At 39.9% G+C, this 27,090-nt stretch overlaps 1 protein-coding gene across 16 annotated transcripts in view; it reads left to right on the top strand.

Moving 5' to 3' along the window:
* Nucleotides 1–27,090, top strand: part of mycbp2 (MYC binding protein 2) — a 100,448-nt gene that overhangs the window by 61,887 nt on the left and 11,471 nt on the right. For 11 of the 16 annotated variants that reach the window (XM_028436135.1, XM_028436130.1, XM_028436133.1 and 8 more), the window contains 29 exons: nucleotides 502–708; nucleotides 2,482–4,068; nucleotides 4,744–4,913; nucleotides 5,000–5,247; nucleotides 5,339–5,506; nucleotides 6,402–6,571; nucleotides 6,662–6,861; nucleotides 6,993–7,142; nucleotides 8,039–8,199; nucleotides 8,270–8,426; nucleotides 9,461–9,685; nucleotides 9,800–9,865; nucleotides 9,956–10,195; nucleotides 10,304–10,393; nucleotides 11,770–11,850; nucleotides 11,932–12,198; nucleotides 14,174–14,457; nucleotides 16,168–16,264; nucleotides 16,347–16,466; nucleotides 17,870–17,971; nucleotides 18,052–18,180; nucleotides 18,374–18,506; nucleotides 19,700–19,803; nucleotides 19,970–20,158; nucleotides 21,760–21,867; nucleotides 21,983–22,192; nucleotides 22,278–22,385; nucleotides 24,050–24,215; nucleotides 25,703–26,805. In XM_028436135.1, coding sequence (XP_028291936.1) covers nucleotides 502–708; nucleotides 2,482–4,068; nucleotides 4,744–4,913; nucleotides 5,000–5,247; nucleotides 5,339–5,506; nucleotides 6,402–6,571; nucleotides 6,662–6,861; nucleotides 6,993–7,142; nucleotides 8,039–8,199; nucleotides 8,270–8,426; nucleotides 9,461–9,685; nucleotides 9,800–9,865; nucleotides 9,956–10,195; nucleotides 10,304–10,393; nucleotides 11,770–11,850; nucleotides 11,932–12,198; nucleotides 14,174–14,457; nucleotides 16,168–16,264; nucleotides 16,347–16,466; nucleotides 17,870–17,971; nucleotides 18,052–18,180; nucleotides 18,374–18,506; nucleotides 19,700–19,803; nucleotides 19,970–20,158; nucleotides 21,760–21,867; nucleotides 21,983–22,192; nucleotides 22,278–22,385; nucleotides 24,050–24,215; nucleotides 25,703–25,818 — 6,053 coding nt within the window. In that variant the 3' untranslated portion in view covers nucleotides 25,819–26,805. Of the gene's footprint in view, nucleotides 1–501; nucleotides 709–2,481; nucleotides 4,069–4,743; nucleotides 4,914–4,999; nucleotides 5,248–5,338; nucleotides 5,507–6,401; nucleotides 6,572–6,661; nucleotides 6,862–6,992; nucleotides 7,143–8,038; nucleotides 8,200–8,269; nucleotides 8,427–9,460; nucleotides 9,686–9,799; nucleotides 9,866–9,955; nucleotides 10,196–10,303; nucleotides 10,394–11,769; nucleotides 11,851–11,931; nucleotides 12,199–14,173; nucleotides 14,458–16,167; nucleotides 16,265–16,346; nucleotides 16,467–17,869; nucleotides 17,972–18,051; nucleotides 18,181–18,373; nucleotides 18,507–19,699; nucleotides 19,804–19,969; nucleotides 20,159–21,759; nucleotides 21,868–21,982; nucleotides 22,193–22,277; nucleotides 22,386–24,049; nucleotides 24,216–25,702; nucleotides 26,806–27,090 lie in introns of those variants that run through there. The other 5 variants (XM_028436141.1, XM_028436143.1, XM_028436128.1 and 2 more) reach the window with 3 other exon arrangements.

The raw sequence follows: 27,090 nt of genomic DNA, 5'->3' as shown, positions 1-27,090 counted from the left end.
AGACATTGTTGTATTTTCACAACTTTTGGTTTTGATCTGGTGTTAAATATTTTTTAAAGAACAGGCAGAATTACTCAAGATATGTTTTCTTACATGATCTTTGGAACTTGTCCATATTTGTCAACATTGTGAGGTTTTTGTGGGTGGAGTGTAGCTAGAGGGAAAGGCATTTACTTTGGATGCTTGTGTTGCAATTTAAATGGTGACCATTTTAACTGGTGACCTATTGAATTGATGGTTAATAGTTTGCCAATGACGTTTAACTTTGATACATCAACAGTAAGGACATCAGTGCGATCCAAGGTAAACTTGATGATCTGAAATGCAGACTTTCTGTATGACCTGCTCCCGTTGTGCACATATGTGAATGTGTCGATGGAGAAAACTCAAAGAATTGACCGAAAATGATCTGAATGATCTCCATCCCCCTGCCCCATTGAATCCTCATACTATAGTATGAGCTGTAGTTTTTTACCCCTTCCTCTGTCTCCACGTTTGCAGGTGACCGGCTGAGTGCCATACTGAATTCCATTCAGTCTGGGCCCTTCATCTCAGCAGCTCCCTCCTCCTCCTCCTCCTCATCCTCTGTATTTGAGCAAGCTGCCCATCCTCCCTCCTCTTCCTCTTCCTCTTCCTCCCTTGCCCACAGCCCATTTGTGTTTGGGCAATCCCCCTCCAAACTGTCTCAGCCACAACCACAGCTTCCGAGTAAGTCTGTCCTGCTCTTTTGAAGGCGCTTGCTTGCACAGGTGTTGCGGCCTTTTTCGTAGTATCTTTGTTTGGTATTTGTTGGATTTTGTGTTTTATGCTGCGTTGGGGTTGCAGAAATATGTTAAACCGGTCAGCATGTCTATAATTAGTATTATTATCATTCAGTGTTTAAATCTTGTTTCTGACTAATAAATCACTTGTTCTCAAAACAAGAATTTAAACTTTAGAGTAAAACAAACGCCTGATGGTTGGAGTTGATACGTTTGTGCTTGTTCTGCTGGCTCCTTATTTGCATTTTGCCTTTTTCCATTTTCTTCATTGCTTTCACTCAAGATCAGATTTTTTCATCTTTAATCACTCAAGCGTGTCACATTAGTCAGAATACATCCCAGCAGCTGCTCCTTGTTTGTTGGCTAGAGTGGAACAATAAGAAATCTTTTATTTTACATGACTGCTATGGTCCTTCTAATTCAGATACAAAGGCACGAGTAAACTCTGTTTGTAAGGGTTGCAAATTATGTGTGCATCTGTCTGCATTTATTCAGCCTGTGTTGTACTCATTGTCATTCAGTTGTTCTGCATTGCTGGATCTGTCAACTCTATCCTTTTCTCTCTTATCAAGTCTTCAATGTGTCATGAAGAGAAATTAACTGAAATTATACAACATGTATGTTGTAGAACTAGACTGAATCATCTTTTTCCTCTTGTTTCTATAACTTCCCAAAGCATTAAGAGAACTTGGAAAAAACACTTGTCGTGTGATAGTGTAGATAAGTTTATCCAATCCATGTGCTAGTCCATAGGCATGTGGTTAAAGTAGGTGTCCTTGTTGATTTTTTTGGACAGATAAAAAAGCAAATAATGTTCTTCCTTCAAGAAAATTGGTGTAAAGGAAAAATGAAATGAATCTATTTCCTTCCATGACACATTAAGGATGCAACTTTCTGTTTCCGCTCTCTGACAATCTGCTATTCTCTCTAACATATTGAATATGTCCTTGTTTGCCGTGATCATATTGGCTCTTTGTGCTTACTTAATTTTTTTCTATCTCTCTTGCAATGCCCACCTTGCATTCCATGTCGCATCTGTTCACTTGCTTCAATGTTTTCCGCTGTAGATGGTTCATCACGCAGCCTTGCTTCTCACGAACGTACGCGCAAAATCAGCGTGTCCGTGGCTGGGCATGGTACTGCTGCTCTCTCATCTCTCGCTCTAAGGCAAAAGGGTGGGTAAATCACAGCATGCATCCCTCTGTTAGACTAATCAGAGGGTGGGCAAGAACTCACAATCTACTCGGTGGTCAATAAAAGACTTTGCATCACCCAGTGAAAGACATCTTAGGTCAATATTCAGATTCACAGCGTTTCTAAGAGGCTTTGAAATGCAACTCGCTCGAGGAGAAATGCAGAAGTTGTTTGTGGACAATTTTAAAACAGGATTCAGTGTGAGTAGAAATGGTCCTGGAACCAGCATGTAATCTTTCTTATCTCTTAGTGGTTTTTTTTTTTTAAATTTGCATAAGACTGGGAAGAAAACTTCAACTCCACAATTAAAAGTTTCAATTTTCATCTTTCGAACCTCAGTTGTTTTTCTGCATGTATTTTTATTACTGTTGTTTTAATTTGCTTCACTTTTACCATATTACATTACTATCGTCCGAACATGTGATATGTAGCATTATGATGTTGCATTGTGTGCCGGACAATATTTGAATTATTAACATTTTTACAAGCATTGATGCTGACGTATGGTTTCGGCCCGTGTCCCCAGGCTCCAAACATCGCCAGGAAAATCGTTCAGCCAAGCAGGAAACCTGGGCAAGCCGCGCCTCTGATCAGAACAGAACCAAGGCGAGTGATGGCGGACTTTTGGCCAGTGAGGCCCTCATCCTTCGATCGGAGACGGCCAAACTGAGGTCCGACTCCCACAGCCGCTCCCACTCTCCCAATCATAACACTCTGCAAGCACTGAAGTCAGATGGAAGAACAGGAATGAGGGCGGAGTCCCCTAATCCTGGTTCTCGCTCCTCTTCTCCAAAACAAAAAGGTGGAACTTCAGGGAGATCTAGTCCCTCCAGCACCCCCTCCCAGCACTCGTCTTCAACCCACCATGAGAAGAACCTCCCACCCAAAGTTAGTCCTTCCTCCAAAGCTCAGCTGGATCCTCCTAGAGAGAGATCCAAATCTGACTCGTACACTCTGGACCCAGACACACTGAGAAAGAAGAAGATTCCTCTCACGGAGCCACTCAGAGGAAGATCCACCTCCCCGAAATCCAAACTGTCACCTAAAGATCCCAATAAAGGATTGAGCAGTAATGCAGAGAACCGGGTTCCTTCCCCACATGTGACCCAAGAAAATCTTCATAGTGAAGTCGTGGAAGTCTGCACGTCAAGCAGTCTTCTTTCCAACGAGGATGTCAATGATGAAAACGCTGAGGCCTGTAATGCTGAAGAGGGTTCCGGTAAGGTGCACTTTAGCATTGGCAAAGCTCCCGTCAAAGAGGAATTGGAAAGCCGCTCTTCCCCCAAAGTCAGTCGCAAAACCTCCAGTCGACACACCCGACCTAAGAAAGACAAAGCAGGGCCTTTGTTTAAGGGTGAGGGGACCTCCAAGGCCTCAGAGCCTACCAAACAGGCAATGTCCCCTTCTGTGGCCGAATGTTCCCGTGCAGTTTTCGCAGCATTCCTGTGGCATGAGGGGATCGTCCATGACGCCATGGCCTGCTCCTCATTCCTCAAATTCAATCCAGACTTAACCAAAGAACACGCTCCCATTCGCAACTCCATGGGAGGTCAGGGCAATGAGGAGAAAGAAAGCAAGTTGAAAAACCGCCACTCTTTAGAGATTTCTTCTGCACTTAATATGTTTAACATTGCTCCGCATGGACCAGACATCTCCAAAATGGGCAGCATCAACAAGAACAAAGTCTTATCTATGCTGAAGGAACCACCATTGCCTGAAAAGTGCGAAGATGGAAAAGGTGATGCCGTTTCCTATGAGATGAACTCTCATCCCGCTATGAGGGCAAAGTCCATCTTACCCTTAACATTACAGCACTTGGTAGCATTCTGGGAGGACATTTCAATGGCCACCATAAACGCTGCCACTCAGAACATGATCTTCCCCAGCCCAGGGTCCAGTGCCATCCTGAAAAAGAAAGAACATGAGAAAGACAGCAAAAAGGCAAAGAAGGAGAAAAAGAAAAGGGAGAAGGCGGAGGTTCGTCCACGAGGCAATCTGTTTGGGGAGATGGCACAGCTGGCCATGGGCGGGCCTGAGAAGGACACAATCTGTGAGCTGTGCGGAGAGTCCCACCCTTACCCCGTCACCTACCACATGAGACAGGCTCACCCAGGTAAGAGGACAGGAAAACGGCTTACTTTAGTATCACTCTTAAATTTGCCAATCTTAATTTCTTTATCAATGTTTTTTTTTTATGTAATGAAGAGAACCGGGTTGATGGAAATCCACGGAGTGATATTTACATTGTAGTAGTGGTGCAAACCTCTGCCAAGTGCCAAATATCCTCTTTGTCAGATATCCACAGTTATCTGGATCAGTGATCCTGATCATTGTACCATGATTATTGTCATTATAAAGACTTGTAAGAAATGTCCATCCCCATTATCAACGATACAGTAGATCGAAATGTATTGGCACCCCAATTTTTTGGGGAAAAATTGCAATGAAATGCGCAATCAGGATCTGATAACGATGAAACTCCGTGGGGTAATTTAGGAACCAACTTGACATAACTGAGTCTATTTTCATAAAGATCGGTCTATTCTTAGGTTTGCCAATGATAGGGGAGGACGATTTTTTGATTTCTTAACCTGAACCAGAACCAGTATATTGATCAAAATGCCCTCCAAAATGTAATTGAATCTCTTTAAGGCGGAATTTCTGTCATTGGTTAAAATGTTGTCAAAATTGATTTTTGACATAATACTGCTAACAGACCGATTAAATTCTGACCTTTTTGGTGAAGATAAAGCACCACTTTCAATGATTCAATGTTTCTCCATGGCAGGCTGTGGTCGTTACGCAGGAGGCCAAGGCTACAACAGCATTGGTCATTTTTGCGGCGGCTGGGCAGGAAACTGTGGAGATGGAGGAATCGGGGGCAGCACCTGGTACCTGGTGTGTGATCGCTGTCGAGAGAAGTATCTCAGAGAAAAACAGACGGCTGCTAGAGAAAAGGTTTTGCATCGTTTGTTTCGTCTTCACTGAGAAACCGTCAGCTTTCACATTCCGAATCAAACTAATTGTGCATTTCTTTGTGCCAGGTGAAGCAGTCGAGAAAGAAGCCTCTGCAGGTAAAGACGCCGCGTGCCCTGCCAACAATGGAGGCCCACCAGGTGATCCGGGCCAACGCGCTGTTCCTGCTTTCCCTCAGCAGTGCAGCTGAGCCCAGCATGCTGTGCCACCACCCTCCAAGGCCCCTTCATTCACAGCTGCTCCCCAGCCTTAAGGAGGGTGTGTCGGAGGAGCTGCCCAATAAAATGGGATGCCTGTACCTGCAGACGCTGGCCAGGTAGTTACAGTGCAATGTGCCTTTTAGAGACTTTGTAAACTTGCTTTAGTGTGTGTTCAAATTTCTGATTTTTAAGCTTGTTATCTTACAGGCAACACACTGAAAACTTTGGAGGCTACCAAGATGAAAACCTCTTCCAAGATGAAATGAGATATTTGCGTTCAACATCTGTTCCTGCGCCCTATATATCAGTCACACCTGATGCCTGCCCCAATGTCTTTGAGGAACCAGAGAGCAACATGAAGTCCATGCCCCCAAGGTGACTATCTTTTCTACACATGCATTACGACTCCATTTAATTAATTCATTAAAAGAGATTATATATATATATTCAGTAATGATGTATTCAAGCAAATCTGTGGTATTGTAGCCTATTGTCAGTAATTCAGCTATCGTCTACTGTATTATCCGCCTATATCCATATTAAGGCAGAACACCTGGAAATTCTTGATTTTTATTCATGAAAAAGGAAAAAATTAGAAAAAAAAGGCTAACGATAAATTAAAAGATATCAGTATAAATAGTAAACAAACATATTAATAATTGAGAATGAAAAAAATATTTATTTTTATGTAATGTTGCATTAAAATTTGCTATATTATAATTTACATTGAAAGCCATGATTAGGTCAGTCAGTCATTTTTCATGTTCAAACTGTGTTAGAATTTAATGGGCGTGTCAGAAATCATAACTGCATTAAGTAACGGAGCCATCATTAGCATAAACCCGACCTTGCTGCTGAAGCGTATAAATACATTCAGCGCATTAGCTTTGGTGATTTGGTCCCACATTGCATCTCTTACGACATCTCTTACAGCTAGCTAACCAGTCATGTCTCCTCCACGTCACTCGTGCATCTTTCCTGGATCAACAGTGTGCAGGGTAACGGCTCCGTAAGCAACAGTACACAGAGGTGGCGCCCTTCCCGCGCATGGGCGTGGTTCCAACGCCTCTAACTGACACGCCCCCAGCGTTTCAGAGCAGAGAAAAGTGCTTGTTTTTTGAGACCTAATTTTATATACTTAGCGATTTTTTTTTCATCTTTCAAATTTGGTTCAGTGGTCAATGACACATTTCTATGGTGTGACAAACTCATAACACTAATTTATTTCTGCTTTACACGGACTTTAATGAAATCTTTTTTCCTTCTGCTGGCTTTCTTTCAGTCTTGAAACCAGTCCAATCACAGACAGTGACACAACAAAGCGCACAGTCTTTCAAAGGTCGTACTCAGTCGTTGCATCAGAGTACGACAAGCAGCACTCGCCCTCTCCAGCGCGAGTCAAAGCTGTACCCAGACGCAGGGTTCAAAGCGGCGATGCAGGTAACGGTAGATATTAGAGTCTGGGGACTTTTTTGTTACAGTGAGTTTAATCGTTTTCGTCGTCATTAACCTTCCTGTCTCTTTTTGCAGAGGTTGGCTCATCCCTGTTGAGACATCCGTCTCCGGAGCTGTCCCGACTGATTTCAGCACACGGTTCCCTCAGCAAAGGAGAGAGGAACTTCCAGTGGCCTGTCCTGGCTTTTGTTATTCAGCACCATGATCTTGAGGGCCTGGAGGTGGCCATGAAGCACGCGCTGAGGAAATCAGCTTGCAGAGTGTTTGCCATGGAGGTACATCTGCTGTGTAGCAACAGCTCATTTAAGAAAATCCCAATTACCTGCACAGCTGTGTCACATTGCTGATTGTGGGCAGTTCTGTTTCATTTATTCATTAGAATGAACCTTTGCCGTGTCCTTTTCAGGCTTTCAACTGGCTGCTCTGCAATGTGATCCAGACCACCTCTCTGCATGACATCCTTTGGCATTTTGTAGCCTCTCTCACTCCGTCACCTTTCGAACCTGAGGATGAAGAGGAGGATGAGAACAAGGGGAACAAAGAAATTGTGGAACAGGTATCCTAATGTTTACTGTCGCTCAGCATTTACCTTATTTTCCGGGCTATTAAATGTTGGCCACATACCAAAAATGTAATGTGCTCAAATTTCCTTGTGCCAGTTAAAAGCTGTGCAGCAGTGTTCTGTACCATCTGGAGAAGAGAGATAGAGGATTTACTAATCCCCACATATAGTGCGTTACAGTAGTCCAGTCGAGAGCGAACAAAAGCATAGATCACTGTCTCAAAATGTCGCTGAGTAAGCATTGGTTTAATTTTGCCCTGTTGCCGTAAATGAAAAAAAGCTTGATTTGATAACTGCTCTGATCTGGCTATCAAATGTGAGGGTGTCATCTAGCTGGTACTCGTTTTCACATCACGTCACAGTCAGCGGTACAGTTACAAGCAATGACTTCTGTTTTCCTTTGATTCAAATGTAGAAAATGTAGAGACATCCAAGCTCTTATGTCCACCAAACAGTCTGTTAGGCTTTTAAAACATTGAGAGTTTTTTCTAACAGGGAGATATACTTGCGTGTCGTATGCATAACAATGAAAATGTATGTTGTGTTTTCTAAATATGGAGCCCAGGGGCAGGAGGTAGAGGGCAAATAGAAAGGGGCCCAAAACTGAACCCTGGGGGACCCCACATGATAGAGTAGTGGTGGAGGACACACAGTCACCAAGGCCAACACAAAAGGTTATGTTTGTCAGATAAAACCGATTGTCTTACAATCTCAGTACGGAGGTAAACTCAGTCCGTGACACCAGATAAAATCCACAAATTAGCCGCGTCATTATTTAAGCTGGAGGGTCCAAAGCGTGGGAAAAAGGTAGCAGCTTTTAGACTGGAAATTACAGTAGTGTTACTGCAGCTGTGTTGTGAGGTCTAAGTGTGAACTCCTCCACTCCACAGGAGAGAGACCTCGGCGTCTGTGAACACCCACTCTCAGACATAGTCATAGCCGGCGAGGCTGCTCATCCTCTTCCTCACACCTTCCACCGCCTCCTTCAGACCATCTCTGACCTCATGATGTCTCTTCCTAGTGGCAGTTCACTTCAGCAGATGGCGCTCAGGTACTATTTGTAATAAAGGTCCACTAGCATCTGCTCACAGTTTGGTTTTTAACGCTTGCCTTTCTTCTAGGTGCTGGAGTCTCAAGTTTAAGCAGTCTGACCATCAGTTCCTCCACCAAAGCAATGTTTTCCATCACATCAACAACATTTTATCAAAGTCAGATGACGGAGACAGCGAGGAGAGCTTCAACATCAGTGTGCAGTCTGGTTATGAGGCAATAAGTCAGGTATTTGCAGCTCAATGTCAGATTGCCTCATAGGGTCAAGGCAGCGTATTTCCACTTTATTGCTAATCCAGTGTTTTTCAAACTTGGGGTCGTGACCCCATGTGGGATCGCCTGGAATTCAAATGGAGATGCCTGAAATGTCTATTATTTGAAAAAAAAAAAAGTGATTCAAATTATTAATTTTTTAAAATTTTATTTATTATTCTTTTCAAATTAAAACATCACACACAATCTCAAACATCTACATTCTGTACTTTCACCCTCAAATATAAATCTAGTTAAAAAAATACAGCATAGAAATTAAATAGTTAATGAAATAATGAAATAATAATAAAAATAAAAATAATATTTTTGTAATTCTTTTTTTTAATTTTCTTTTTCAAATTAAAACACGACACGCAATCCTAAACAACTGTGTTCTATATTTTCACTTCCTCAAATATAAATCTAATAAAAAACAGTATAGAAATATCTGAGCTGATGCATTTCGTGACTATAAGTATTTTTTTTAAATTCTTTGTTTTTCTGTGTTTTTGTTTGAACAAACACACAGTTTACAGAGGGTGGCACACAGCACAATTTGACAGATAAAATAATAAAGTAAATACCGTACGTAGATGCATGTGCTCTTTACATGTCCTCTTTCTTAAAAACAAAACTCAGAGAGAAATAAAAATAATAATAAAATAAACCTAGATAATATTTCTTCCTGTGAGGCTCAATCACCCTCTTTTCCATGTAGGTTTCAAAAATAATAAAATTAAGTAGAGGAAAAAGAAATGTGTACATAGTTTTACACATCAACATACATGCCCACATACAACACATCAAAAAAAGTAAAATTTACAATAAAATAGTTATACTCAGCGCAATTAGAAATTAAACTTAGTTGGCTAAGACTGATTTTTTTTTTTTTTTTTTTTAAGTTTCTGGGATCGCCTGGAATTTGTGGTATCAAAATCGGGTCATGACCCTAAAAAGGTTGGGAACCACTGTGCTAATGTAATGCTAATCTGTTTGTGTGACGCTGATAGGATCTCTGCCTGGTCACCTGCTTGAAAGACTTGACCAACGTGGTGGACATCAAGACATCCAGTCGTCCCGCCATGATTGGCAGCCTGACTGACGGCTCGACAGAGACATTCTGGGAGTCTGGAGATGAAGACAAGAACAAAACCAAAAGCATTACCATCAGCTGCGTTAAAGGCATCAATGCCACCAAAGTATCCGTACACGTGGACAATTCCAGAGACATCGGGGTACGGAGGCAGCAGCATGTCCTACCCTTTGGAAGGCTATTATGCTAAATACACGTGTTTTTAAATGAATTTTGGTATTTATGTTGGTTGTTTTTTGTTTTGTTTTACCTACAGAATAAAGTCACCTCCGTAACATTCCTGTGTGGAAAAGCAATCGAAGACCTCAGCCGAATCAAGCAGGTATGGACCTAATGAAATGGATTAAACATGAGTGAGGAGATGTTCTTTAAAAAGGTCACTGGTTAAAAGCTGTCTGTCGTTTGGTCGCAGGTTGACCTTGACTCGCGCCACATGGGCTGGGTCACGAGTGAGCTCCCTGGAGGGGACCACCATGTGATCAAAGTGGAACTGAAAGGCCCTGAGAACACCCTGAGGGTACGCCAGGTGAAGGTCCTCGGTTGGAAGGAGGGCGAGAGCATCAAGATCCCTGGGCAGATCTCAGCCAGCATGGCCCAGCAGAAGAACTGTGAAGCTGAGACCCTGCGAGTGTTCCGCCTGATCACCTCCCAGGTTCACACACCCACTTCTCCTACTGAATATTCCATCACATGACGAATTTGACACATTTGAAAAAATTGACACATTTGACAAATTTGAATACGTTTCCTCTTTGTTTAGGTCTTTGGAAAACTAATCTGCGGCGATGCAGAGCCAACCCCAGAGCAGGAGGAGAAAAACCTGCTTTCCTCACCTGAGGGGGAGGACAAGGTTAGAACTCTTGTGTTTTCTTCATGCCTGCCCTAAAATGAACATATTGAGTCATTCCATGTCATTTCAACCACAGACTTCAATGAAATTTTTTTTTACATTTTTAACAATTTACACTGTAAATTTTTAGTTCGATCGGATGAATACTTTTTTAGATATGGCCAATTTAGTGAGGGAGGTACAGTATGTGTCGATTTTCCATTTTCAGCTAACAATATATCGAAAATTACACCACATTAAAAACTGAAATTTGGTAAAGTAATACAGCTCCACCTACTGTCTTAGAATATGCAGTATAAAGATCTGCCATACATTATATCTGGTGGACATGCCAGCTCCTCAAAATTTGAAAAAATGTTGGTCAGGGTTAAGGGCTCTAACATGTTTGGGCCTTCAGTAAACAACTTAGCATATGTTTCAGCTCACTGTAATTTTATCAGCTTTGAGCTGTGTACATAGACTGTTAAAATCATCTAATGACTAGTCGGATATATGCGTTGGTTCTTGGGTGACAGTCTCTTTAAACCCCAAAAAAAACTTTTTCTAACTATTTTCCTTAGCTCATAACTGCATATGGGAATGTAAGAAAAAAATCTGATCTCTGTTTTAATTTATAGTATAAAGATGACTCTTTCCTGGGATTTAAAACAATTTTTCTCTATGCGACTTCTTCATTTTTATTTTGGACTCCAATTTTGGGTTATTTCACCACTCGTGGATATTTGAAAATCCTTTACAAGACCATTGTAGCTTGCCTCTGTGTCTTATTATCATTTATTGCCCCCCGCCACAAAGTGTGAAGGGGGATATAGGTTTGAGCTCCGTCCCTCTGTCCGAGTTAAAGGGGACAGCTTTTCTCAGAAACCGTTTAAGATAAGATAACCAAATTCAGTGTGTGGCTTCAAGGTATCAATACCTTGATGGAGCTTGAAAATAAGGAACGCGCAATATTTTTTTTCGGAGTTATTGCTCTTTTTCCATTTTTTTTACTCTGAGGTATGTTTAAAGGGGACAGCTTTTCTTAGAAAAGGTTTAAGATAGGATAACCAAATTCAATGTGTGGCTTCAGGGTATCAATATCTTGGTGGAGTTCGAAAATGAGAAGCGCACAATTATTTTTTCCAGAGTTATTGCCCTTTTTCCATTTTTTTTTTAACTCTGTTTGAGGTATCTTCAAAGAGGACCGCTTTTCTCAGAAACTGTTTAATATAGTTAGTAATTTTACGTTCTGATGTGATATTTTCTTATGTATACATCTAAGTTCTTAGATTTAGGACATTTAGTTAAAGGTTGTGAGTTATAATGTTGACTGATTTCTTGTTGTTTTTGAAATGACATGGAATGACCCTATTCTCTCTTTGAATGTCTGTGTAAAGGCTCCATCAGATGCTGACCTCAAAGAACACATGGTGGGAATCATTTTCAGCAGAAGCAAACTGACCAACCTACAGAAACAGGTAAAGCTTTTAAACAATCAGTTCATCTTTCAATATCTCCACTGCTGCCTTTTAACCACTCGGGCCGTGTTCATCTCCAAGGTGTGTGCGCACATCGTCCAGGCCATTCGCATGGAGGCCACACGTGTGAGGGAGGAGTGGGAACACGCCATCTCCAGCAAAGAGAACGCCAACTCTCAGCCGAGTGACGACGACGCCTCATCGGACGCCTATTGCTTCGAGCTCCTCTCCATGGTTCTGGCTCTGAGCGGCTCCAACGTCGGGCGCCAGTATCTGGCTCAGCAGCTCACACTCATGCAAGACCTGTTTTCTTTGCTGCACACGGCATCTCCACGAGTACAGAGACAGGTATGGGCTGGACACAAAGACACCAACACACATGAGAGGGTTTTAAACCGAACTGTAATGTTATCTATTACTTATTAGACCTACCTCAGTACCAAATAATTCAATCTGTGCTAAATGCTCGACCACTCCAACTCCAACCTCAGACTTGGGGTCAACTACATTTTGACACACAATTACGTCTTTAATTATCCATGTTCAATTACGATTACAATGATTAGCATTTTTTTCCCCAAATCCAATAATTATTTTCTCCCTGAAAGTCAATTACAATTACTTTCTCAAATACTAAAGTTGAAATTCAATTAATCACAATTACTGAGCCATTAATAAATAAACCAATAAAGCGTAACTTCCGTCTTGTGCAGGGTTGGGGTCAGTTATAATTGTAATAATCAATAATTGATTACAATTTTGACGTAATTGTAATTGAAGAATATGTTGCTGTGGTAATCATAATTGGATTGTAATTGAGTTCAGATAATTTACTTTGTCATTGTAATTTGCATGTACATTTTATAAAAACTGTCATTTACGATGTCATTAAAAACAAAACTGTGGAACCATGTTGTGGCTTACACATAATTATTACAATACGTTTTGCATCAAGTTACCTGTCATTTCTCTTTATGATCATTTTAAACAAAAACCAAAAAATGAAATCTTGGGGTACACTGACAGAACAAACGCTGACTTGGGGTTTCCACTGGATGCGTCTCCGCTGTGCTACGGCACGGATCCGGTTTTGCCCCGCCGTTTGCCGTCTGGTAATCCACACCCTGGTTGAACGACTGTGACGTCACGAGACAGAGCAGTTTTCACGATATTTATATAATCGCGGGAGAACGCAGTTCAATGTGTGTGTTATAAATGCAACAATAAACAGATAAACAGGTCAGTGTTCCTAACGAAGGAGTACAAGAAGGTTGGACTCTCTGGATTTGTCATAGCCACATTTTTTAGCAACAGCCAACAGAGAAGAGATAAAACTGCACCAGTAAAATATGAACTAAATCAAAGTTGCTGCAGTTTACAGTGCAGTTACAGTATGAGAGGAAACAATACAGTGAATGTGATTTTGTTTTTGCACATTATGACGTTTTGGTGAAGTCGTTACTTGAAATATCATCTGATGTGTTAATAACCCGATATTTTATTGCGGAATACGTGCCTAATTTCCTGTTTAGCTTCATTTGCTCTGTGCTGATTGATGCGTCGTGCTCCGGTGTCACAGCTGGGAAGGAGCAGACACGCATCGCAGCGGACCCGGTGGAAATGAACACATAGACTAAAGTGGAAACCTATCAGCTCCGGTGACGCGGCGGAGACGTAACGTAGCGGAGATTGGGGGTCAGACACCCACGCCAAAAATATCAATACCAATATTTTCATTGATTAGGAAGCGTAACAATGTAACCAAGAAATGAGAAACAAATTGTATGTTTATAATATTTTTTTGTATATTTTACATCTATAATAATGGGTCAGTTTAGACCCATGTCTTAAATCAGCTGTAAAATACACAAAAAAACATTATCTATCATCAAATGTGTTGTTAATTTGTTACGCTTCTTTATCGATGAAAATATTGGTATTAATTATTTTGGTGTGGGTGTTAGTAAACCCTTCGATTTCAATTTTTATTTTACTTATTAAATGGTGAAATGATCCTGAAGAGAGCTGACAGGAAGTGGGGAAACTTTATCTGAAACATATTTCATTAATTGTTAATTACGTATGTGTAAGCCATAGAACTGTAACATGTTTGCAGGTTTGCTTTTGATTAAATATTAATTGACAGTTTTATAGAAAACAGAAACTGGTTTTTAAAATTACGAAAACAATTATGATTATGTCATAATTGCAATTGAGCCCAACCCTGCCAACCACACATTATTTATAAACCTGTTTTTAAGTACTTTTATTATAACAGTATTCTAGTCAGAGTTTCTCAAACCACGTTTATTGCATCTCTCAGGTGACGTCGCTGCTCAGACGTGTCCTACCAGAGGTCACCCCTGTGCGTCTCGCCAGCATCATCGGAGTGAAGGCTCTGCCCCCTGCAGACATCAGTGACATCATCCACTCCACAGAGAAGGGCGACTGGAACAAACTCGGCATTCTCGATATGTTTCTGGGCTGCATTGCCAAAGCTCTCACTGTGCAGCTCAAGGCCAAAGGCACCACCATCTCTGGCACAGCCGGGATGGCAGCAGGCAAAGGAGTCACTACGGTCACCCTGCCCATGATCTTCAACTCCTGGTACGTTTTAAGGGGTGGTCATTGCCATGAATCTGACGATACGGTTCATGATCTGCATGTCACGATATGATATATTCGAATCCTAACCAATACGATATACTTCCCGATATCAATAATCACAAATTTCCCCTTTACAAGTACAAAATCGTATGAAATACGATTTATAAAAAAAAAAAAAAGTAACTTGCAAAAACAAGTAATTCAATTACCAATATCAAAAACAAGTGGAATGTTTATTAAACTGTCAAGTTACTTTTATTAAAATAGTTGAAATTTGCTTCTGATTCTATTCGCATTGTGTTTTATGAAAGTGCAATCGACTTCTCAGCTAAAATGCATTGAGGAGTGAGGTAGTTTAACAAGGTCTGATGGCATGTTCACACCAAACGCGTCAAAAGAGTCAGGTTTACATTCACAATATATGGTGGACACGCTTCTAGGAAGCATCAGAGGTCCCGCAACAATAAACTGTTCAGCACATTTTGAAGCTTTTTGCACGGCGAACGCTTTTGATGTCAAAAGTGTCCGGCGCCTCCAACGCCGCCGGCTGGATTTGGGATTGTTGAACTTTTGGGGCATATCGTGGCGCGTTGACCAATCAGGAGCGCTCCCCAACCGTAAGGTATCAGAATAATTAGATGAAAAAAAAACACTAACCGGAGACAGATGGACAGGCGCTCTTCTGCTGGAATAGAGCGCCTGTAGTTGGTGTCCTGGTAGGAGATGCGAGTGCTGATGCCGGTCAGCAGGTTGTCAAACTGGGCACGGGAAACACGGAAGTAGCGCTGAAAGCAACTTTCGTTCGAACGTAACTGATCGCCATATCATCCATTGTATGAACACCACCGGCAACAGAGAAGCCCCTCCCCTCGACATGTGGACGCGCGTCCTGAGTATCTTCAACACTGGTGACAAGCGTCTGTATTCAATGAGCACAAGCGTCCATCTACGCGCGTGAGGCATTTGGTGTGAACGTACCATGATGTGGTTTATTGACACATAGTGACGTTGGCGTTTACGTGCCATGCTATATATTAGCGTTTTTTGTTCACAAACATGATTAAAGCTGCACTACTTAATTCTTGAACCATGACAGAGGGGCATGGCTGAACTCGAACTGTAAATCCCGCCCTCCACTCTGATAATCCCTCCCGAAAAGGATGCACACAAAATATAGGAAAATGGAACATTAAATTACCTGTCTAGAACAAAAACAGCCACTTGCGCGTCCAAAGTTAGTCCAAGACTGAAAACAAGTTTGCACCGTGCACGCGCTTCAATATATATCGCGGCAGCCAATGAGGAGGCTTCTTCGTGGGTCTGCTCACCCCTCCTTTCTCTAAATCCTGTGATTGGAGCTGGAGGGGGTGACCGCCAAGATTTTCTAAAATGATTAATTATAAGGCACAAACAGCATGTAGACGTACGATTTTTTCAGGAATGATTACTTTTACAATGTCCTATATGATCCTAAGAAGAATCTTTTTTTTTATTAAAGAAAGTAATTTGAGTACCCCAGCTTTAAAAAATCAATTTGGACATTTTTTTCATCCATCCGATAATCACACTGGGAAATATTGCGATATATCGCCAAATCATTTTTTTTCTTACACCCTTCATAAGTTTAGTATTGACTAAACCCAGAGTCGCAGCACAGTTGTACTCTCATTTGTGCTTCCCATATTTATTTCCACTTCCTGTTGTTTTCAGCTACATCCGCAGAGGCGAGAGCCACTGGTGGATGAAAGGCTCCACTCCTCCACAGATCGCTGAGATAATCATAAAGCTGGTTAAAGACATGGCTGCTGTAAGTGTTTTTTAAAGTTTTGTATAGATTTGTATTTGTATACATATATATAGAGCTAAACACACGTTTGTATTGTTTCCAGGGTCACCTGTCAGATGCTTGGTCCAGAGTCACCAAAAATGCAATAGCTGAGACCATTATAGCCTTAACCAAAATGGAAGAGGAGCATCGCTCCCCTGTTCGCTGTATCGCAACCACAAGGGTAGGAGAATTTCTCTTTTCTACCATGAGCTGATGTGAAATGCTACAATTTGTTGACATTATGATGAAAAAATATGTGTTTGAATTATTTACTACAATCTGACTTTGCTTTAGATCCCCTGTGTCAAACTCAATGCCCGGGGGCCAAATCCTGCTCTTTAGATCATCCAATTTGGCCCACAAGAAAAGAGTAAAAATGGAAGAGAAAACAGGAATTATTGCATAAATGACCAAATATTTAAGTTGTCGCAATCTTTGTCCTTCCAAATACACAAATTTGATAAAATAGCACTATGTTTACAGGGGCAAATATTGTAGTTTTGTGGAAATAACTCATTTTCCCACAAAATTCTTTTAAATGACAAGAAAATGGTCACAAAATCAAGGATTTATGAAGAGTTGATTTTGGGGTCAATTATAATTGTAATCGCGTAATTGATAATTAATTAAAATTATGGCATAATTGTTTTTTTTTTAAAAATCTGTTACAGTCATAATTGTAATGAAATTGTGATTGAGTTTAGATAATTAACTTTGTAATTGTAACCGCCATGAAAATTCGATAAAACTGGCCAATCATAATTTAACGCTAAACTGGTGAACCATGTTACAGTTCTATGTACAGTTCTACACATATATTAGTTAATAATTATTATAATATGGTTCATATCAAGCTTTCCCACATTTTACCATTTACAAAAATTATAAATCTAGGGGTATACTGACACAAAAAAGGCTCAGATATATATTCTTATTGATTAGGAAGCCTAACAAGGTAATCAATAGGTAGGAAACAAATTGGATCATAGATATTTGTTATTAGTGTATTTTACATGTGATTTAAAACCTGTTATCATTAGAAATGCGAACAGAAAGCTAACACAAGAGGAAGGTTAACTTTTATAATTTTGTTCATTTAAGGCTCAGTAATTGTGATTAATTTGAATTGAACTTTAGTAATTGAGAACGTAATTGTAATTGACTTTCAGAGGATAAAAATAATTGCAATTTAATTGTAATTGGAGAAAATGCTGGTCACTGTAATCATAATTGAATTATAATTGCACATGGGTAATTGAAAACATATTTGTAACTGAAAAATGAAATTGACCCCAACCCTGATAACCTGAAAACTATGGCACATTAGTGTAAAAATGGTTAATTTCTAACTAATCTGTGGCCCATTTGAGCTCAAACTGCACTGGATTTGGCCCCTGAACAAAAATGAGTTTAGATGGATGGGAATAAAAAAATGATGGATCCAATGGTTCAGTTTGGCGTTTGTATTTGGGCTTTTACTGTAGATCAGTTGTTTATAATCATCTGAGAATTATACAAAATCTAAATGTATGTATAAATGTATTTACTAAGCCTTTCATATCCCTTGTGTCTGTGTTGCTTTAGCTGTGGCTTGCCCTGGCTTCCTTATGCGTGCTGGACCAGGATCACGTTGACAGGCTGTCCTCCGGCCGCTGGATGGGCAAAGACGGACAGCAGAAGCAACTGGTGGGAATTAGATCTGCGGCCTCCAGGCTCTGAAATGAATTGCTCAGAGAATAAATGGTTTCCGCTCGCTCTCTTCACAGCCCATGTGTGACAACCATGACGATGGGGAGACTGCAGCCATCATTCTGTGTAACATGTGCGGCAACCTGTGCACTGACTGCGACCGCTTCCTCCACCTGCACCGGCGGACGCGTTCACACCAGAGACAGGTTAGATTCCTGCTTTTATTTATTGTTTTTATTATCTGTATTCTGTTCAGTATTTCTTTACTGGAATAACTTGATACGAACCAAATGTTTAACAGTTCTTCTATAAGATGTTAATGCTATAATTTGACTATTAACAGAGAAATTGACTAGTTTGGCTGCGTTTTTATGTTATTTACTCCTCCGTCTGTTTCAGGTGTTTAAGGAGGAAGAGGAGGCCATAAAGGTGGACCTCCACGAGGGCTGTGGGAGAACCAAACTCTTCTGGCTCATGGCTTTGGCCGACTCGAAAACTATGAAGGCCATGGTAGAGTTCAGAGAACACACAGGTACTACAGCAAGGAGCTCTCAAACAGTTCACAATTCGCTGTCGATAATAACCAGAACTTTTTTATTTTTTAGTCTATTTCAATTTTAAAGATTTAATGTGTTTTTTTTTTTTTTTTAACTCATTCAGTGCCAGCCATTTTCAAAATTTTGCACCCACTCAGTGCCAGCTGTTTTACAGCATTTTGACTGATTTGACAAGATATTTTGACAATCAGACATCTGAACCAGATTCTGAGAAAGCTGAGAAAAAATGTCTTTTTCTGAAAAAAATCTATTAGTGACTTAGAAGTCTTTTATTTTTTTTGCTTTAGTGACACCTCAACATTGGTTTCCTTCTATGAAACTACAAAAACAACACTGAAACCAGGCTTTTGATGTCAACATTATTATTTTGCTATCTAGGTCAGAGTTGAATGGATTTCTTACTGTATTTTGGCCGTCCTCCAAGTCTCTCCCCCCGTCAGTCTGCACACACGCAACTTCCTCCTTCTCCCGGACATGTCGAGTGTCACCACTTGCCCCATTTTTTTTTCTCGTTTTCTGTCACCATCGCGACACTCTCAATAGTCCACTTAGTTTCACACATGCTCTGGTCCAGTGTACGCTGCTGTAAGCTGGTGGGAACTTAAGAATCAACTCTCGTAGCTCCATTTTCTGTCTCGTAAACTCTTTTCTGCTCCCTCTGAGCTCTGCCCATTACAGGTGATCTCTCATCCAAAGGTGCGCTGCTGCCACCTACAGGCCGTTACATTATTGTACAAGTTAGCAACCCCAGCCGAAAAACAATTCATGTCTATAGACATTAATGGCACTCAATGAGTTAAAGATAATTTAAAAACTTAACTAATATGCTTACATTTTAACTTTAATTAAGAAAAAACAAAAAAATACATCAAAGTTGCCATGTTTGATTTTTTGTTTTCGCTTCCTGAAGTCCAGTGCTTTATTTATTGTAATGTGCAGCACAGTATCTGCCTATTTTTGCCAACATTTTCCCTCTTTCCAGTTGTTTATCAGTATTCAAGCCTTTTCTGAGCACATTAATACATTCACTCAGCAAATTGAAATTTCTCCCAGCACTTTTTCCCCCAGGAAATATGTTTGTTTTGTTTTTTTTTACCTTGCATGCCCGTATTCTTTTTTCCTAGGCTTTCTACTTAGCCTTTTTTTTTTTCTAACTTCCTGTATTCAGGTAAACCAGCCTCCAGCAGCTCCGATGCTTGCAGGTTCTGTGGTACCAGAAATGGGACCGAGCTGTCTGCAGTGGGAAGCGTCTGCTCAGACCCAGACTGTCAGGTACTGAATCCAAACCCTCACACAAGAACTCATGACATATATTTGTGCTTAGTTCAGGAGATTTTGCAAAGTAAAAAAACTCCCCGAAGTGCAAAATGTAATTTTCTGTAAGAACACACCTGAAGCCGTTGTTGGCATTGAACACTTTGTTCCATTGGCCTCTCAGGAATACGCCAAACTGGCCTGTAGTAAGACTCACCCATGCGGTCACCCCTGTGGAGGAGTGAAGAACGAGGATTCTTGTCTCCCTTGCCTGCACGGCTGTGACAAGAACACGGGCTGCCTGAAGCAGGACGCAGACGACATGTGTATGATCTGCTTCACAGAGGCTCTCTCAGCTGCTCCTGCAGTACAGGTACATGACAGAGAAATGACAGGTGGGGTGCAGCAACAAGCAGGAGGAAATGTTCAATTTCTTAAATGCCTTTTTTCATTGACAATAAAGATAATTAACAGTGAGCAAAACACCTACGCACAAAGAAAGTAATAATGAATGTAGCAGAAATTAAAAGTCTGCATTAGATATGCGACCGGGAACAAAATATAACGTGGAACTAAAGTGCAAAAGTAATGACACGTACTTCACCTAGAGTGGAAAAATAAACAAACTCTCAACAGCTGACGTAAAAAAATGTATTTCCTTATTTGGCACAGATTCCAAACAATGTTTCATTATTTTCTGTATTTTTGACTACTGCACTTTTACATTTGTTTTTTTATTCAGGTAATTAGTTTAATTTAGTTTTCGAGTTTTAATTGATTAATGAAATATGTTACCTGCATTATGAAACATGATGTTTCTTGTTCCCTTATCGTTCATTTTATACATGCAATGAGATTCCTTTTTTGTTTTCTTAAGCTTTTTGGCACAGATTTTTTCACTGCGTTTGATTTTACCTTTATATTTCATATAAGGAAATCCACTATGGTAGTCTTTTCTTTAACATGGCATACTGTATAAACACAGTGGAAAAAAGTTACATTTGTTTTACTATAAAAGTAAAAAACATTTTTAACGAATCATTTTTTTTTGCTTGTACAGCAAATCTAAGCTATATATTTCAAAAACGTATATACAGATGAATCAAAAAACAGTTGTATATACAGTAGCTATTTACAGTGAAATGGAAGCAGTGTCTCAAGTGATTTTGTACAACTATTTACAAAAAAGTATGAATCACAAATACAGGGAAAGACAAATTATTTGTGCCTCATCGTGTTGATATGAAACAAGTACACAAGACACTACACTACACTCTAACTAAACAGTCAAATCACAGTAATAATGGCTATTCTCCCAAATCTATTAACTCACTCTTGCTTTCTCCGTCTCTGTTTGTCTGTCTCTCTTTGTTTACCTTTCGCCTGGCAACAAAATGGCTGCTATATGTGAAAATTTGATTGGATGATGGGCTTCTTCTTCTCAACCAAATTTTAAGAAGCTATAGTGTCACGTTTCAGCGTTGTTGTTTTTTGCTCTACATTACTTTTGCCTCATTTTAGAAGCGCTCCTCACCAGTCTTCATGCACGGAGCGTGCACTGAACGCGCATGAAAATGTCACATGCACATTTTCCCTCATATTTCCACTTTTATTTGGCCTGTCAACATCATTTTACAACTAGTTTGTAGTTTGAAATCCGCACTTTCGACACAGGTTGAAACTGTGATCCAAGGACGCTGCGCTTTGCCGCCATTGGCTCTTTAAAATGATCGTGTGATCAGGACATGCCGGCGCGTCCGTAGGCCCCAGAGAGTTGATTATTACCTGTATTCATTTAGTTTTTGGTTTATTAAGAAATATGATGTTACCTGTTAGTTCAATCAATTTTAATTTGTGTTATAACTTATTTGTCAGGATTTTTTAGGGGGGGGCAATGGGTGCAGGTGGGGCTTCAAAGTTTACCTTCGTTCAACTGGTATCTCACTGTTTTAACTGGTTCCATTGTGTTTCCAGCTGGACTGCACTCATGTTTTCCACCTTCAGTGCACCCGTCGTGTGCTGGAAAACCGCTGGCTGGGACCTCGGATCACATTCGGCTTCATGTTGTGTCCAATTTGCAAGGTAGATTTGAATTAGACGAGTAACTCATTGTATTTGTTTGAAACGTATTTAAACGAGCTGTGAAAATACAGTGAAGCTAACAGAAAGCTAACATTTTTTGTTACTCTGTTTACAGAATAAAATCAATCACTCGGTGATCAAAGACCTGCTCGACCCCATTAAGGAACTCTACGAGGATGTAAGGAGAAAGGCTTTGATGAGGCTCGAATATGAAGGTCTACACAAGAGTGAAGCCATCACCACACCTGGAGCACGTTTTCACAACGACCCAGCCGGGTTCGCCATGAACAGATATGCCTATTACGTCTGCTACAAGTGCAAAAAGGTGCACAGCAGGCTAAGCACAAGGAGGACTTTGTCTCTAATGCTCACGCAGGGCGGTAATAATAAATGCTTTTTGTCTTTTTTAGGCCTATTTTGGAGGAGAGGCTCGTTGTGACGCAGAGGCAGGACAGGGAGATGACTACGATCCCAGTGAGCTGATCTGTGGTGCATGCTCAGATGTCTCCAGGGCTCAGGTTGGTAAAAAGTAACTGCTATGTAGCCACAGAGAGGAGATCGCGGGAAAGACTCCCACCAATGCACTGCTGCAGAATGTAGATCATCCTATGTGCTCAGGGTGTTTGAAAAACTTGATTCTGCGATATATCGCGTTATTTCACCAGGCGATAATCGTATCCATCCAAATAATGTCCAAATCAAATTTTTTTAATGATGTTTTTGGACAAAAGAAAAACACATATGCATAGCACATCTTTGAACCACATCAGACCTTGTTACACTACATCACTCCTCAATACATTTTAGCTTGGAAGTTGATTGCATTTTATTTTGTATGTATGTAGTTACTCTTTTAAAGGGATCCTCCACTGTTTTTACAAATGTGGCCTAAAATCTTTGAAATGTTCTTATTAGAGGATCTATGCCTAACAAAAAGCATTATTTTGCATCATATTCATTTTATTATTTTTTAAAAATGGAATTACTTTACCCTGTGCGCGGCTAATGTTGAAATGACGTGATTGGTGATGTAGTTAGCCCCTGTTAGCCCATTGTGTTCCATTGGAGTGAAGCATTACAGGATCATTTTGCAGCTTTTTCAGGCTAAATGACAACTTGTGCTGCTTTGGGTTGCTTTAAAAATCAGTAAATGTTAAAAAAAAATTTGATGTAAACCTGTTTTGTTTACTGAGAAATTATATATTGAAACCGTGACCCGAATGGCATCTACGAAACGGCAGAGTGGGCACTGTCGCCACCTGTGGCCACAGATTTTTTTCGGGTCACGGTTTTAATTTATCATCTCTCAGTAAACAACTTCTACTGATTTTTAGAGCAACCAAAAGCAGCACAAGTTGTCATTTTGACTGAAAAAGCTACTAAATGTTCCTAAATGCTTCACGTCCTATAGAACTCAATAGACTAGAAGGGGCGATTTGCGTCATCAATGACGTAATTTCAATTTTGATAAATATACCACTTGTTTTTGATATTGGTTCTTGAATTACAGTTAGTTACTATTTACTTGTTCTCGCAAGTTTAAAAACATGAAATAAAATGTCTTTCATCATATTTTGTACTTGTAAAGGTGAAAATTGTAATTATTGATATTGCGATGTATAACCTATTTTTTAGTGTTGTGATATATTCGGATATACTGTATCGTACCGTGACATGTAAATTTTTAAATCGTATCGTCAGATTCGTGGCAATGCACACCCTTAGCCGAGACGGTATATTTTTTGTGAATGTTGATAAAAATTTGCAGTTGTGTGAAACCACAAAAAGTATGTGGGTTAACAGTTAAAATTTCAAAATAAAAGATGGCAGAGAACGTTTAAAGTGTGGCCCAGAACCAGTCTTTTCTTGTTCTGGTAATGGGCTGAAGCCAATAATTTGGATCGTGTTTTTAGAAGCCGACTTAATTAAAGAGAACATGCAATCTCACAGAGATAGAGAATGACCTCCCAGAAAGCTTTCCATTATGAGACAGTGGCGCTACGCACAGTAACACCAAACATCTGCAGTCAGCGTCAAATATAAGCACAAAAATCCTGTATTCCTTTAATGAAATCTGGACTTAAAGTTTAGTTATACCTTGTTTATTACAGTGTCAAAATAAAAGTTGTTTAAACTTGCAGAAAAGCCCCTGCTAATCTAATTTCCTGTGTCGTATCATCAGATGTGCTCCAAGCATGGCACAGACTTCCTGGAGTATAAATGCCGGTACTGCTGCTCTGTGGCTGTTTTCTTCTGTTTTGGCACCACGCACTTCTGCAACGCCTGCCACGACGACTTCCAGAGGATGACCAGCGTCCCTAAAGAGGAGCTGCCACATTGTCCTGCAGGTACAACATTGTGGATTTCATGTTTCTCTATTTTATAGCCTCGATAACAATGATCAGTGTTGGAAAAAGTCAATGTTATTTTTGAAAGTGGATAGTTTTGTTTGAGGTATTTGCTCTTGAAAGGTGATTAAAGGGGAAAAATAACCTAGAGGTTGTAATTGCTAGAATTTTCAACAACAACCTGACAATAAATTTCTGGTTTAATAAAGCTTTTGGGAGAAAAAAGCAATTCTTTCAAACCAGTAATATTCTATCATTGTAATCATCAATATTAGACTCTCAGATCGATTCAAAATGCATCCATATCAATTTTTTTTTAATTATTATTTATTTAACCAGGAAAGTCTTTTCCAGTGCAGGAGACATTGTAACTGCACAAAGAAGTGCTGCAACCTGGGCATGTTGACCAGCTTGTGTTTTTTCAATAAAATCTGAAAAGAAAGTACTAACTTTCTGCATTTATTTGTTGTTCTAGACATATACCTCTGTTAAGTTGCACTAAAGTCATGTTGGTTTAAAAGCCACAGGCAGATTCTATTTTTTATTTTAAGTTGTTGGCACATGGCGTGTTAAAGCCAATGTTTTGAGTGTAAAATATGTCAATAAAATCTATTTCATACATACATTTACAGATTAGTTGTTTCTTAAGTCATATATCTTATTAAAAACTGCAATAATCGCCTTATACTTTAATATCGGAATATATCGTATAGCATCGTATCGTGACCTATGTATCAGGATACGGATCGTATCGCCAGAGGCCAGGCAATACACACCCCTATAAATGAATAAATAAATAATTGGTCAAATCATTTTGACCAAAAAAGTATGGACAAGTGGCTCCACACCTTACGAACAATAGAACTTACAACCTCTCGCAATGTACTAAGAATATTTATATTTTAGGTTTCCTTTTAAAATCAGGCCAGGGACACCAGATGGAAACTAGCCTCTTTTGACTAACTCTGACTCATTTATAACATGTCTGTTTATTAATATGCATTGCTTTTTTTAAAAAATCAATAAATTCAATTAAACAATATTAGTGATGTCCCGATACGACTTTTTCATTTTCGATGTGACACCAATATTGCAGCCTTGCATATCGGCCGATACCGTTCCGATATCTGCATGAATCATACATACTTTTATTACTTTTTTTTTCCTTTAATAAAAAAATATTAATGACTTATTTTGTAGTTGGAATGTTAGAAAAGGTTTGATCAAGTGATGTTACTCAAACAGAGAACAATAGTCAGCAATAGTAGGGATGAGAAAATCTGACCCATTTATTATTAACCATTTGGTTACATACATTTTAACCTTCAACATAATATCTACAGTATTCTACAATTTAATAAAATTAATAAAAAATGAATTGGGAGAAGAAGAAAAAAATTGGAAATTTGAATCCGATATTTGTTTTCAGGCTGATATCGAACCAATATCGGGATACCCCTAAATAATATGTGTACATTGTTTTTCAGGGCCTAAAGGAAAGCAGCTGGAGGGCACCGAGTGTCCCCTGCATGTGGTCCACCCGCCAACGGGGGAGGAGTTTGCTTTGGGCTGCGGTGTGTGCAGGAACGCTCACACCTTTTAATCGTCTCGAGGCTTTTCCTGAGTACCAGTCTGTCCACTGTGATTTCGGGGCTGCTGCAGCTGCTGCTGCTGAAGTTCAGCCAGGAAGTTCGGCTCTCGCAGCGTCAGTTCTACTGAGCGGTGGGACCAGTTGTCTGCGCCAAGAGTCCCGGGTCTGCTATTTTACCAATAACAGTATCTAATCTCGGCGGCGAGCGCGAGTTGCTGAGGGAAGAGCAACTTGGATTTTTAAAACAAAAGAACAATGGACTTTGGGGAAAAAATAGAAGAATAAAAAAAAATAAAAGGCAAATTCCCTGTGACGTGTTTGCATGCGGCCGTCGTATTCCCTCGGCTTCTATAGACTTTGCACACCTCCCGATCACTGAAACAATACAAGAATAAACATTGAATATGAAAACTTGCCTAAATGCTGGGATCATCGTGGGTTAAATAAAAAAAAAAGGAAAGAAAAACAGGTTGTATTTCCTTCTTACTAACTATAAATTTAAAATATTGTTGTATGTAAACATTTTCGTAATCTTGTACAGTATTCTCAGCTGTCAAGCGTGTAATAGGTTGACGGACACAATGACGACGGGTTTGGTGGATGAGGCTGTTTGGGAGGAAAATAGTGTACGATTTATCTAATCTTGTATATAATGATACTATTCTAAATAGCTGTATTGCGAAGTTGCTACTCTTCACTTCACTTTTGTTTGATATTCTGGTTTATGTTTTGAGCCAGAACTTTTAATGAAGTGCAATACTGGGTGTGCCTCCTATTTTGCAGCTGTTTTAACCTCTGGAATGTATGTCAATAAAGCCACTGTACATTTTTATACAGTAGACATTCGTGACACCCCTCCCCACTCTTCTTCTAGTTGTCCAAGTTCTTCTGTTGTTTGAGAATGAGATGAAGGAGACTGCAGTGAATGATGGTGGATGTTGTTTGATTAAAGGAGAAGAGGAAAGAAGCACCAAATGTCAAAAAAAAAAAAAAAAAAAACCAACCTCACAGTGAAACTGATTACAGATTACAGTCTTTACACCAAATACCACTGTGCACCTGTAATGCTTTTCCCCAGTAGGAGGCAGAGGGGGCCAAAGGGTCAGGGCTTCAAATGTGGGGTGGGGAGGGGGGTAAAAAGCAGCTGCTGTTAAATTAAAAAAGCTTATTACTTGTGAATCTGCTCTGTAATATCTGTGCTGGGTGGAGTTGAATGGTAATAAACCAGGTTTTGTTTCGCCAAGTGTACATTGAGTTATTCTTTAAACGCTTCTTCTCATTGTG

This window comes from Gouania willdenowi, chromosome 21 (genome assembly GCF_900634775.1).
Source record: "Gouania willdenowi chromosome 21, fGouWil2.1, whole genome shotgun sequence".
Taxonomy (NCBI): domain Eukaryota; kingdom Metazoa; phylum Chordata; class Actinopteri; order Blenniiformes; family Gobiesocidae; genus Gouania; species Gouania willdenowi.
Note: the sequence above shows the minus strand (reverse complement) of the source record. Positions and strands in the feature narration are given on the sequence as shown.